The 14046-nt window shown below is 36.2% G+C and overlaps 1 protein-coding gene across 1 annotated transcript in view; it reads left to right on the top strand.

Moving 5' to 3' along the window:
- Positions 1 to 13424, top strand: part of LOC137253406 (probable multidrug resistance-associated protein lethal(2)03659) — a 31756-nt gene extending 18332 nt beyond the window's left edge. The window contains exons 4-11 of the mRNA XM_067790266.1: positions 239 to 398; positions 2213 to 2588; positions 3994 to 4760; positions 5040 to 5867; positions 8598 to 9040; positions 9741 to 10519; positions 10600 to 11016; positions 13106 to 13424. Of these exons, the coding sequence (XP_067646367.1) occupies positions 239 to 398; positions 2213 to 2588; positions 3994 to 4760; positions 5040 to 5867; positions 8598 to 9040; positions 9741 to 10519; positions 10600 to 11016; positions 13106 to 13144 (3809 nt within the window). The 3' untranslated portion in view covers positions 13145 to 13424. The remainder of the gene's footprint in view (positions 1 to 238; positions 399 to 2212; positions 2589 to 3993; positions 4761 to 5039; positions 5868 to 8597; positions 9041 to 9740; positions 10520 to 10599; positions 11017 to 13105) is intronic.
- The last annotated feature ends 622 nt before the right edge of the window (positions 13425 to 14046 follow it).

The following is a 14046-nucleotide window of genomic DNA, read 5'->3' as shown; positions in this document are numbered from 1 at the left end:
ATAAAATATAGCTAAACTAAAGCACTACGACCAAAATTGCCCAAAGCTCGCAAATAGCCCGAATCTCCATCTTTACAACTAAAACTTTATTTATAAATTTGGATTCCAAATAAGAGCGAAAAAGGGACCCGTACATAAAAACAGAAATTAGAAATAATATATATGTATGTTAACCTAACTAATCTTTTACTCCCAATATTTTCGATTAAACTAAACTCCTTGCATGAATTTATTTCAGCCGAAATGGGCAATAAATTGGGCGCTGCTTGGGAGGCGGAAATAAATAAAAAAGTACAAAAAAATAAAAAACCGAGTTTGTTGCGCGCTGTATTACGTGTGTTTGGGGCGCGTTTTGCGCTATTCGGTATGGTGTTACTTGTATTGGAAATCGGACTTCGGTAAGTTAGCCTCATATAATGTAAAAATAACTTCAAGAAAACTAGGAAAAATTACACTGTGTGACAAAAAATAAACTGAATTGAGTACACTTTTTACGAGACACACATCTAGTTTTATGCCCCTATTACGGTTAACAACTCAACTTAGTTGGGTTGTAATTAAAACAACTCAACTTTAAGACAACTCAAATGGCGAAAATTATGGCGATTGATATGTCGCGAATACGAAAAACATTCGCGTGATCATTCCAATCCCTTGGAACTACCAAGCACCAAGTAAGAAAATGTTTAAGTGACAAATGATGAGCTTCAAATGAAGTTATTTGGCAGATTTGAAAGGAAGCATTTTGCTCATTACTAAACACAATTAAGGACTATTTCCGCAAACGCGTTCGAGGGAAGGATTTACCCCTATTTTAAAATTATGCGCCACGCTCAGATTTCTTGCTGATGGCAGCTATCAAAAATGCTGTGGAAATGATTTTGGTGTTGGACTGGTTTTAGATATTATTAAGGAGCATAATTGTGCGAAGTGGATTAAAACCCAAACAGCAAAAATTGTATTTTACTCTAAATTGGATTCCCACGAGTAGTGATTAGTATCAATGGGACTAGCGTTCGCATAATTTCACCTATTTTGGCTGCATCTGAACTGCGGCCAGCCTCGTCCAACTTCGGAATGTCGCTCCACAAATTTATTCAATGTAATCCTTCGTTAAAACGTTGTTTTTTTACGAATGTGTACAAAATTGTTGATTATTGTTTGATTAAAAAATGTTTAACTACCGGCTTTCAATTTTTTGTTTCTTTTCGGTAACGTTTTATGAGACCGTGCACCTCTTATCAAAGGTGGTATCAAAAGACGTTTTTCGATCTGCGTTTTTAGGATTCGAAAGCGGAAATTAAAAATTTTATTTCTGTGGAAAAATATTAACAAAACCCACAAAATGGCCCCGAGAGGGTCCAAAATATGAGGCCCGATCCATAGTTTTGTTGCACAGCACATCTTTCTGCGTTGGTGGCCTTCGGCCGCTATTTGTAGAAATAGCCCTAGGTGCATCCAACGCCTTTATGCATTAGTGTGTACAAAAAATCTGGCAAAATACAACAAACACATGAAAATTTGAACCGAAATGATATGACAGAAATTAAATTTTTAATTTTTGTTTTCGGATTTCAAAATCGGAGGTCGAAACGTGTCTTTTGATACCAACTTTGAAAATTTTTGTTAAAAATTAGGTGGTGAACCGTCTTTCAAAACAACTGCAAAATTGTATGAGAGAACTGCTATTAATCAGTTGTAAGATTTCGACGTCTTTGACAACTACACCAACACAAGGTTGTAAACGGTAATGCCACAAAAAGTTGTTAGATTAGACAACTCAACCGACATCTTTTTTGACAGGTTGAGTTGTAATCGGTAATACCAACCAGAGTTGAGTTGTAAACGGTAATGGGGGCATTAGTTGTGGTCGAATATATAAATTGCATACTCAGTATTTCGAGACATTCTCAAAATCTGAAATAAGTGATCAAAAGCCCCTTCTCCGTGGGTTGAGACATACTATAATGGCCTATAATCTTAAGCTTGCTACTTTTACGAGCATAACTTTAAACTATAGAAAAGTATATCGAAAAGATTAAAGGGGTATCTCAACAGCAAACTACCCGGTAAGCTTACGGGTAGGCTAAACTTAAATTTTAACTGAACTTTTTGAAATTTGAAAATACATAGCTACTTTAGAGTTTAATTTTAACATACTAGTACTCTTAATTTAAATTCGTCTCCTTTGCCTCTTTTCTCATTCTTGCAGTATTACTCAGCCACTCTTTCTTGGTGGACTTATTGATTTCTATGCCAGTACGCCAGACAATGAAAGCACCACCACCACTGCCTATACCTATGCACTTGGTGTGATATTTTGCAGTGCATTACATGTTATCTTCATGCATCCGAATACTTTAGCCGTGCAACACATCGGCATGAAGATACGTCTTTCACTGTGCAGTGTAATTTATCGAAAGGCGTTACGTTTAAGCAAGACGGCATTAAGTGGCACCACAACTGGCCAAGTAGTGAATTTGATATCGAACGATGTAGGACGATTGGATATGTCAATTCTGCAATTGCATTATTTATGGTTGGGACCAGTTGAAGTTATAATTACAACATGGCTTATGTACAGAGAGGTAGATACCTACATGAAAACAATTAATTTATGTAAAAATAAAATGACATGATGCTATTCGCAAGCTTTAGACATTTTTTTGATTACTCAAGAAAGAAAATAATAAAAGGTTGGAATATAGCCATAAACATCCATTAAAAAGGTTTAAGCAACAAAGTGAAAAAAGTCGCCGACTTTTGATTCTTAACAGAAATTATTAAATATATACAAATTGTCGCTTGTGACCTAGCCATAAGATCTATACCTCTTCTAATGTACCTGGTGAGTGGCTAGCGAATCATCAAAAATTGGCTTGAGCCAATTTGTATAATTTGTATACCTTAAATTTAGGATGTGCTACTTTTTAATTTTTTCCTACAAATAGGCGGAGGGCTTGCCAAACCATTACCGCAGGGCGACCCCATTTAGATATTCATTTATTTAGTAGATATAGATATCTTTGCTATGGTTAATCAGATCACATTGCAGATCGCATTATATTAGATCAAGACCACGTTTACACATGCACTAATCTTTATCTTTACTATATATAAAATTAAGGACCCTGATTAGCTTAGAGCAAAACAGCTGATCTACTGAGCTATTCACATCCGTACACAAGTTCCCAGCAAAAATCTGCTCTTTTACCTATAGGTTGGCGAGGGAGCGAATTTCAGCAGACCACTCTGAGAAATATTTTATGATAAAAGATGCCGTCATGCCATGCCTTTTGTGCCGAGATTGAGTTGAACGCACCTATATGAAAACGGTTCAAAGGCTGCAATACCTTTTTGCTGTATGGCGTTTAAAGGAGATAATGGTCGCGTCGCAATGAACTTTTTCATATATATAGGTCAGCACAATTACCCAAGATATTGCGTTTGTAAATAGCACTTCAGATTTATCAGATGAAAAATACTTGCTTAAATATTTTGTCTCCTATTCTTTTGTTAAAATTCAGTTTTTATTTGTGAAAAATTTCGGAAAAGTACCAAAGAGTGGGAAAAATAACCCCACTTGAAAAGTGTGAAAGCACTTTTAGACAAAACAAATGCCGAATTTTTCTTCTCATGCTTTAAATGTAGCATAAGTTGTAGATTGTCAACTTTTGTATGCCAGATGCAGCTCGATATGTCGTTCTCCATAAAAATACACACAATCTACTTATTATGATTGCGTTGAACGCATCTATATGAAAAGTTCAGTGTGATGCTGCCATAAAGAAAAGCAATTTTATTACCGTTTCCAGAAAATGAACAGTGTTGATAAAGTAATGAGTCAATGATTATTTAAACACAACATTTAGCAAATCTGCCAATCCAGCCAAGCGCTATAATTTCAGTTTAAGTTTCCTACTGGGCTGCTCATGCCACCATTGATTTAATATTCTTCGCACGTGCTTACTATTATTTCTCTCTTCTCTGCAGATTGGCGCATCAGCATTTTTTGGAGTTATCTTTATGTTACTATTTTTGCCATTGCAAGCCTATCTTGGAAAAAAGGCATCGGTGCTGCGTTTGCGCACAGCTCTTTGTACCGACGAGCGTGTACGCATGATGAACGAGATCATCTCAGGTATACAGGTAATCAAAATGTATGCATGGGAGAAAGCCTTCGGCAAAATGGTCCAACAATCACGCCGAAAAGAAATGAAAGTCATACGTAACGTCAACTATATTCGCGGTATTTTGATGTCATTTTCCTTATTCCTGACACGCGTGACAACCTTTCTTAGTTTGGTGGGGTTCGTGTTGCTGGGAAACTTCTTGACAGCTAAGAAGGCTTTTATGATCACTGCCTACTATAATATATTGCGCAATACAATGACCGCCTGGTTTCCCATGGCCATAACACAATTTGCCGAGACATTGGTCTCGTTGAAACGTATACAAACATTTTTGCTGTATGATGAGACAAAGGTAAAGGATCTTTCAGAGGAGAGCAAAAATGCGTATAATAAGCTTAAAGAAACATATATTATAAGCGAGGAGAATGAAAAATCTCTAGGATTAAATGGTAGCCTCATACCTTCAAAGCCAGAGGGAACACAAACGAGTATTGGTATCGAAATACACGAATTAAAGGCGAAATGGGATAGTTCCATGACGGATTATACGCTAAATAATATTGAGTTGAGGGTGAAACCACGTACTTTGGTTGCCGTAATTGGACCAGTGGGTTCTGGAAAGTCAAGGTTAGTGCTATTGTAATGTGGTACATTTAGGCTTTAAGTCTAATTATGTGTAAGGCTAGGGATCACATGACATCACAGGCATTTTTGAATAAAATTCAAGGGTAATTTTTTTATTTTATGAGACACATTGTTTTGGAAACGGCAGCCAGGATAGGTTGGTATTTCACTCCGAAGTTGATATGTACATACTCGTTTTTCATAAAACTCCTTAATAAACCAAGCGCAGCAAATGAAAATTTTATTTTAACCATTAATTACTATTTCTTGATTTGCTTTTAGCTTAATCCAAGCCATACTCGGCGAACTACCTGCCGAATCCGGTTACGTTCATGTACATGGCACCTACTCGTTTGCATCTCAGGAACCTTGGCTCTTCACTGGCAGCGTACGTCAAAACATATTATTCGGTCTTCCAATGGATAAGCATCGTTATCGTACCGTGGTTAAGAAGTGTGCATTGGAACGTGATTTTGAACTCTTACCCTATGGTGACAAAACGATTGTAGGTGAACGTGGAGCTTCGCTATCGGGTGGACAGAAAGCACGTATTAGTTTGGCACGTGCTTGTTATCGTAAAGCAGATATCTATCTACTTGACGATCCATTGAGTGCGGTGGACACACATGTCGGTCGGCATCTATTCGATCAATGTATGCGTGGCTTTTTGCGTGATGAAATTGTGATTTTATCAACACATCAATTGCAATTTCTCGAACAAGCCGATGTTATTGTTATTATGGATAAGGGTAAGATAAGCGCGGTGGGTACCTATGAGTTGATGCGTCGTAGTGGTTTGGACTTTGCTAAATTATTAATGGGACCAGATGTGCAGACAGATGCCGGTGCTGCTGGAGATAATGCTAAAAATCAAATTATGTCTCGTCAGAATAGTACAACTTCGGTGAGTTCCCTTGCCGATTCGATAATTGGTGATATGGAATCTCCAATGCAAGTGGAAGAAAATCGCGTAGAGGGCAAAATCAAGTCTAAATTATATACAAAATACTTCAAGGCCAGTGGTGGTTATACGCTCTTCATTGTATCGATGGCACTCATTATCATGGCGCAGGCTTTGGGTACGGGTGGCGATTATTATTTGTCTTATTGGTAAGTGAAATTGGGTTTGAAACATAAACTATTCGAATAGTCGATTAGCAAAAGTTGTTTAATAAAATAATCGATACTCACTAATTTACTAATTGTGTGCATTCGGTTAGTGACAAATTTGACTATTCGAAACATAACCTATTCGAATAGTCGATTAGCAAAAGTTGTTTAATAAAATAATCGATACTCACTAATTTACTAATTGTGTGCATTCGGTTAGTGGCAAATTTGACTATTCGATTTTCTATTCGTTCTGCGATTCGTAAAGACGTTGTGGAGTTAGTGTAAGCCATCTGCAACTCACATATTTTGCACTATGCTTCTTTGCCATCCTCGGAACTAGAAAAGGAATTCCATACTTAGCTAGACCGTTTTGAAAAACTCATTTCAAATAAAAACTTCATTTTTTTCTACAACAATTTTAATTTATGAAACTGTAAGTATTCAAATAATGCCGGTTAGTGGATTGCATGCTAAGTGAAAATCAAATACCACCTAATCGATTTTTAATCAATGCAAAAGTTGCTAATCGACTAGTCAGAATAATCGATTGTAAATAAGAGCCCTATATCCACCTGATGCCGTTACCAACCTTAAAATATTCCTTTGTTATTTAGCAATAATAGTTTTCCACAGTTTAGCGAATATCGATTTAAAAAAAATTTTACTTAAGTCAGGGTAATAGATTCGATAGCATAGCGATTTCGAATGTCGTTAAAAAAACTAGTGAATTCCACTTCTGATTTTCTCAAATCCTTTTAGTTCGTCAATTTCATTGTGATGTAATTGAAAAAGTTCTTCCTCTTCTTGTAGCGAAAATGATACTCCCCAGAGGTTTTAGGAAGTATTATCGGTTATGATGGTTCTTTGACGACTGTTGAACCGGCACGTTCTGGAAATTAGTACTATTAAGGTACTAGCCCGACCATATCGGGAAAGATAAGATATGACCACGTTGACCTTTCAATATTGAGGAAACTTTAATGCTGTTACTACATAAAATAGCAAAAGCAAATCGTACGATACGATCCCTATTTGATAATGTTTTATATTCGCATTTATTCTCCACAAACAATTTTTTCGTCTTCACTTTCCATCTTTGATTTTAAGAAATTTCCCAATTTTTTTAAATTAGTCAATTACGCGATTGCTTCAAAACCCAAACAACAAACAAATGTTTACTTACTTAAGGAACGTAAGTTCGTAAGTTCAAACAAATATTGGCCTCTGTTTTAGAATACTCAAGTTATCTCTTACCACTATACCGTCTTTATATATGTAAATCCCAGTTAAGTACCAATTGAAACATACTTGTCTGGTAAATTATCAGGTGAGTTACTCTGGACATACTCTTTTACTATTCAAAATGTCTGTTGTTGCTCATATTTCATTTTTATGTTTTCTGATGAAGATATTCTCATCTACTCTATTTATGGCCCAACGTTGGGCGCCATTTTCAACATGTATGCAAGTTTTTAAAGGTACTAAAGTTAGGTGTTTTGAATAAGATAGGATGCATCATACGAATCATTAGTCAGGAGGGATCCTAGTTTACATATAAAGAGCTTATCTTCATTTTCGTAATTAAATCCTAATCGTTAAATAAATAACTAGATATTCCATGTAAATTTTTCCTTTCGATAATCGGTAATTATGAAACAATTTTAGAGATGCCGATTTTTTTTCATAGAAAAAATACCAAGTCTAGAAGCACGAAATAAAAGATAAACGTAAAAGTTTTATAGATAATAATCTCTAGTACCTAGGATGGAACATACATAAACGCCTGGATTATCAATTGAGCATTTATTGTAGATTAGTGCACGTGTAAACTTCTTACTTACATAACATGAAAGATAGGCAGTTAATAATCTAGCACTAGGGATGGGACGTATGTGATTTACTATTGTGGATTTATTCTAGATTAGTGCATGTATCAACGTGGCCTAAATTCTTCTGTGTCATACTATCGATAGTTTATCAGTAGCACAAATCACACAAGAAGATTGCGCATTGCGCATGTAAACATTAGATCAGCTGTTTTTTATGGGCACTTCATACGTCATTTTCCTTAAGCTCTTGTTTTTTCTCTCTTTCTTTCATTCGCTCAAGCAGTCAACTGTGACGTAGATGCGCAGAACGAAGCAATTTTGAACTCGTGCATGCGCAATCTGGGTAGGTGATTTGTGATCAGCAGTACTCAAGAAGAATCGATAGTTTGCAAAAAAAATATTGGTTCTCCTGCAAGGCGAATCCAAGGCAAATTCAGTAGAGGTGTTGTTATCCCAACAGCTGATTGCTTCTTGCCCAAGGCGAATCCATGCCAGGTGGTGGCAAAGCGAATTCAACCAATTCGCTGTGCAGAAGAATGTCAAGCCAAAAGAAAATTTTCATTGATTTCGATTAACTGACATATTATTGTACAAAGCGTTGTATGGAAAATTATCAAGAAGAAGCATCAGCTGTTGGGATAACACACCTGGTGCTGAATTCGCTTTGGTTCTCCTGTGTGCGGCGAAATAGTATTTTTGCGACAGCTTTTCAAATCGAATTCTGCATAAGGTGTAGACTCGCTATAAGTTGAATGCTTGTTTGGCGATTTTTCTTGAAAAATCTCCTACAAAAGGGTACTGTGTACCGTAAATTGGGTCTGAATTTGTTTCATTATCATTTTATATAGATTCTTCGTAGATAAAAATACATTGATTCTACTTTTTTGAATTTTTACAGGGTAAATAAAAACGAAGCAAGGCTAACTGAAGAAACTGATCCCGTAGACATATATATATTTACGGGCATCATATTGGCAACCATATTTTTCTCCATCTTTCGCACCTTAGTTTTCTTCACAATGGTAGGACATTCTTCGATAAATTTGCACAATTCCATGTACCGTGGACTTACACATGCTGCAATGTATTTCTTTCATACAAATCCATCAGGTCGTATATTGAACCGATTCTCAAAGGATTTAGGGCAAGTTGATGAAATATTACCAGCGGCAATGTTGGATGTTATACAAATATTTTTGTGGTGTTTGAGCAGTGTGCTGTTGGTATCAATAGTGAATGCATGGAATTTGTTGGCGGCACTCATTCTAGGCGTTATATTTTACTATATACGAGCATTTTATTTGAAAACATCACGTGATGTTAAGCGGCTGGAGGCAGTTAGTAAGTTTAATATAAAATAAACAAAATATGTATGTATAAAATAAGGATATTCACCAAATGAAGCAAAATACTGCATTGTTGTTTTAGTAACAGTAACTTCCGCTACTTAATCGGCCCGACAACTCTGAAAATTGTCGTCAAGGTATTCTAAGAGAAGTTAGGGAAACTTTAATAGAGTTGAACCATAATGACATTCCTCGTGTTCCAATGAAACGTGAACCAGATATGGATAGAGATTTAACATGCAAATGCAACAACAGTGTGAACTATATGGATCACATTGTTGTTGCATCTATCCATATCTGGTTCATGTTTTATTGGAACACGAAAATTCGCTTTAGAAGAGCTTTGCGATTAACTAATTACTCAAAACTTTGATTAATCACATTTAAATAACTCAGTTATTCGATTATTTCTGTTTTAATCGAGTAACAAGTTTTTAATTAAGCACAAAGCAAACTAATTGAGTAATAGTTGTTTTGATTGAACTACAGAAATATTGAAATACGCACAATATTGCCCATCAATGTTATATGCATATGTTTTAGACAGTGTTTTGGAAAACGTTGCTGTCAAGAAGTGGTCCAAGTTAAGTGCTAAATTTAGCAATTTGGTGAATGCTCTTTACACTTACTTTTTTAAACTCTTCATATTTTTCATATCCAGAATGTTATTAATTTTTTGTTTTGCTTTGCTATAGCACGTTCTCCTATATACTCACACTTGGGCGCTTCACTAAGTGGCCTCTCGACGATACGCGCTTTTGGTGCTCAAAAGATTTTAACAGCTGAATTCGATAACTATCAGGACCTACATAGTTCCGGATTTTATATGTTTTTGTCTACAAGTCGCGCTTTTGGTTATTGGCTTGATTGTTTCTGTGTACTCTACATAGCTGTTACTACATTGAGTTTCTTCCTTTTCTCCCCCGAGAATGGTGGTGATGTTGGTTTGGCCATCACCCAGGCAATGAGTTTAACTGGTATGGTACAATGGGGTATGCGACAATCAGCTGAGGTGGAAAATAGTATGACTTGTGTGGAACGTGTTTTGGAATATGATGAAATTGAGCCTGAAGGCGATATGGAGAGTAGTCCGGCTAAAAAACCACCACAAACATGGCCGGAACAGGGCAGAATCGAATTTGATAAACTCAGCTTGCGTTATTTCCCTGAACCGACATCGGAGCGTGTATTGAAATCGTTAGATCTTGAAATAGAACCTAGTGAAAAAATTGGTATTGTGGGTCGAACTGGTGCGGGTAAATCTTCACTGATCAATGCTCTATTCAGATTATCCTACAACGACGGTGCGATAATTATTGATGCGCGAAATACAAATGATTTAGGTTTACATGATTTACGTAGCAAAATCTCAATTATACCACAAGAACCGGTGCTCTTCTCAGGTACAATGCGTTACAATTTGGATCCATTCGATGAATACTCAGATGCTAAATTATGGGAGGCACTTGATGAGGTAAGATTTTTTTTTTTTTTTTTGCACCTTCTCGCCGTGAAAAATATAATCATTGACCAAAAAAAAAAAACTTTTTTTAGGTGGAATTAAAAGGAGTTGTATCAGATTTTCCAACTGGCTTACAAAGCAAAATATCTGAAGGTGGCACCAATTTTAGCGTGGGCCAGCGTCAATTGGTGTGTTTGGCGAGAGCCATATTACGTGAAAATAAGATTCTAGTATTGGATGAGGCGACAGCAAATGTAGATCCACAGACTGATGCTCTAATACAAACGACAATAAGAAGTAAATTTAGGAATTGCACGGTTCTTACAATTGCACATCGTCTACACACAATTATGGATTCGGATAAGGTGCTGGTTATGGATGCTGGACGTGCTGTAGAATTCGGTTCACCATTTGAGCTATTAACTGTAAGCAAAACTAAAGTTTTCTATGGTATGGTGAAAGAAGCTGGTGATAGTGCATTTGACAATCTGCTGATGGTTGCACAAAAGGTGAGTAGTACTTAGGATTGAAGACAACTAAGACAACGATAACGACTAACTAAGATAAAGATGAAATAAAAGATAAGAAATAAAGACGAAGATGAAGATAACGATGATAAAGATAGAGAAAGAGACAAAGATAAGGATAGAGATAGATATAAAAAAGAGACAGAGATAAAAATGCAGATCATAACAGAGCTACGAAACTTTGGTGCATCTACTTACCTGCTCAGAATAATTGGTAGAAATTTTAGCTATAGAGTACTCCTCTGTGATAAGGATGAGGAACCAAGAAAGTACAACATCACGGCGGCACCCCTCAGAAATCTGTTCCAGGACCAACGCTATGAAATGTGATGTATGACGATGCGCTACAAATCGATCTTCCCGGAGTCACGCAAATTGTCGGCTACGCAGATGATATTGTCGTAGTAAGCAGTGGCCAAGAAAGGATCTGCTGCAAACATTATGTAATGACGCCGTAGGAAGAATAACAGATTGGTTGGCGTATATGGGGCTGGAGATGGCTAGCAATGAGAAAGAAGTGGTATTGGTAAGCAGATTATGAAATGAATTCAAAGCTTAACTTGAAATATTTAGCAGTAAACATTGACTGAAACTAACTTTTAAGGAGCACTTCAGGGCGGTGGGAGATAGGATCTAAAGTTAGTGGAGCCCTAATGGAAACAATGACCAACATCGGCGGACCAGGTGGAGCTACCTGTCAGCTATTGTCCAACGTAATAACAAGCTCTATAATATTATACGCTGCACCAGTGTGGAACGGATCTAATATAACCCACCAAAAAAATAAACTGTCAGCCTACCAAATTACTCTTATACGAAAATGCTTATCGGATGGTGTCCGACGATGCGATCCTTGTTTTATCTCGGAGAATCTCAGTAGATCTGCTGTCAAGAGAAATTGCCAATATGTATGATATTGGAATCGGGCGACCATCGGCACATGCCAAGCAAAGCGGAAGATCACGAGAAATAGCTAGGTGGCAAGAATCGAGGAAAGGTCGCTGGACCTTCACCTTGTTTAAGCATACAGAGGTTTGGTATGAGCGGAAGCACGTTGAACTAAACTAGCATCGCACGCAGATATCCAGTGCGCACGACGGTTTCAAGGGCTATTTACACAAGCGTAGGATAGAGAAGAATCCTTTCTGTCAACATTGTCCCACTGTAATGGAACACGCAGAACATGTAATATTGCAATGCCCTCGTTTTCTAGCGAGACTCTTTGTACACAGCTTTTTTGGAGTGCAACCTTCCATAAGAAATTTAGTTAGTTATGTAATAGATTGTTGGACTGCTGCAAGCAAAATGTCCTTTCTAGTTATGACGAGATTGGAGCATGATGAAAGAGAGCGCAGAGAAATGCGCATGCGAAGCAGTGGCGATTAAATGATTAGATCGCCTTTTAGCCTGGTATCTTTGAGCCTCTTGAGTGCAGTGCGCTGCAATATAGAAAGGGACACAAAAAAGATAAAGATTAGAATAATGAGTATAAAACATTTAAATCGGTTGTAAATTACAAGCACATTTTTTATCGATTTAGTTTTATTGATGAGGTGACATAATGTCAACGGCCAAAGATCTTCTTATCTCAGAAAGAACCTCTTTGGGCCAGCTTTTTATGCGATTTTTTCATTGAATGGGACCAAAATATAAGAAAAAGAGGGAGGTGTTCGCAAATTTTAAATGAAAAAAAATTTATATTTGTATTCGATTAATAACGAAACACAATAAAACGTACCTTCAAATCAACAGTTGTTAACATTTTAGTACGTTAAAGGGCGAAACAAAATAAATGACCTTATGGCCACTTGAGAAAAGCAGGTTGGTCATAGTGTCAGTATCATTGATATTAAACCAATTGAAATTTGACGTTGTGATCATTTCATATCGTCAACTTTATTTTACCTTGTGGCCATTTAAAGTGGTCATAAGATCAATTGATGTTATGGCCGTTGAGCTTATGTCACCTCTCCGTTTTTGTTTTACTTTATGTTAGATAATATTTTATTAAAATTATACTTTCATTATATGTATTGAATTAATATTTCTGAATTTTAATATTTAATTTTAGGCGCATGAGGAGAATTTGCGCGCGAAAAAGGATTCTTAATATTTTGCTGTACCAAAAGTATTCAAAGAGTATTTACTTAAATTTCTGGAACCGATAACAAATCATCCGACAAATATGCGTATACAGAAAACACTCACCGATGCTACACACCATGATTTCTTGGGATAGCAGGAAGTGACAAACAATGGAAGGGTGAATGGGAACGGAAATCGTAGATTATCATAATACTTAATAAAAGTAGATAATTAAATAAGACAATTAAAACTAGTAAACAAAAAATAAAATAAAATTTTGTATATAAAAAAAATTACAAATATAACTTTTAAGTAAATGGGTAAATAATGCAGCTACATTGAAAATTTACCTGAGATTCGTAAATTGTACAGATCGACAAAAAAAAATGTGTGTGTGTAATATTTATTTGATACCATTTGATGGGAACATATTAAATACAAAATTGAATTAAAAATGTAAAACGAGACAATAATTAATGCAACACAAAGAAAATAGAATCTAAATTTAAACAAATAAACTAAAAGAACAAAAATTAAAAAAAAAATTTTAACAAAAAATTATCATACCCCAAATTTGGGCGAGTGCAATAGCAAATTGAATTGTTGTGAAACTCAGCGCAGAAGAACTTTATACTATGTATGCAAAGAGGGTAAATATAATAAGAGCCACCAGTCTGCTACGAGTGGCGAGTAACTCGCTGGCAATAAAAAAATTGATGCCTAATGTTTTCTATGAGGGTCATTTTTGAATTGTCTCCCATTTATCCATGCGGTGCACACTGGTCGGTCTTGTATGGAGTTGGTGGCCAAAAATAGTTCCGGTAGAGATATCAACGTGAAACTTTGGTCACGGCTTTACAAATATGTGGGAATTATTTTTTCATAAAATTGGTGCGGGTGATACCTTTATACCGGACCTAAAACCAC

The sequence above is a fragment of the Eurosta solidaginis genome, chromosome 1, assembly GCF_040869045.1.
Source record: "Eurosta solidaginis isolate ZX-2024a chromosome 1, ASM4086904v1, whole genome shotgun sequence".
Lineage (NCBI taxonomy): Eukaryota > Metazoa > Arthropoda > Insecta > Diptera > Tephritidae > Eurosta > Eurosta solidaginis.
Note: the sequence above shows the minus strand (reverse complement) of the source record. Positions and strands in the feature narration are given on the sequence as shown.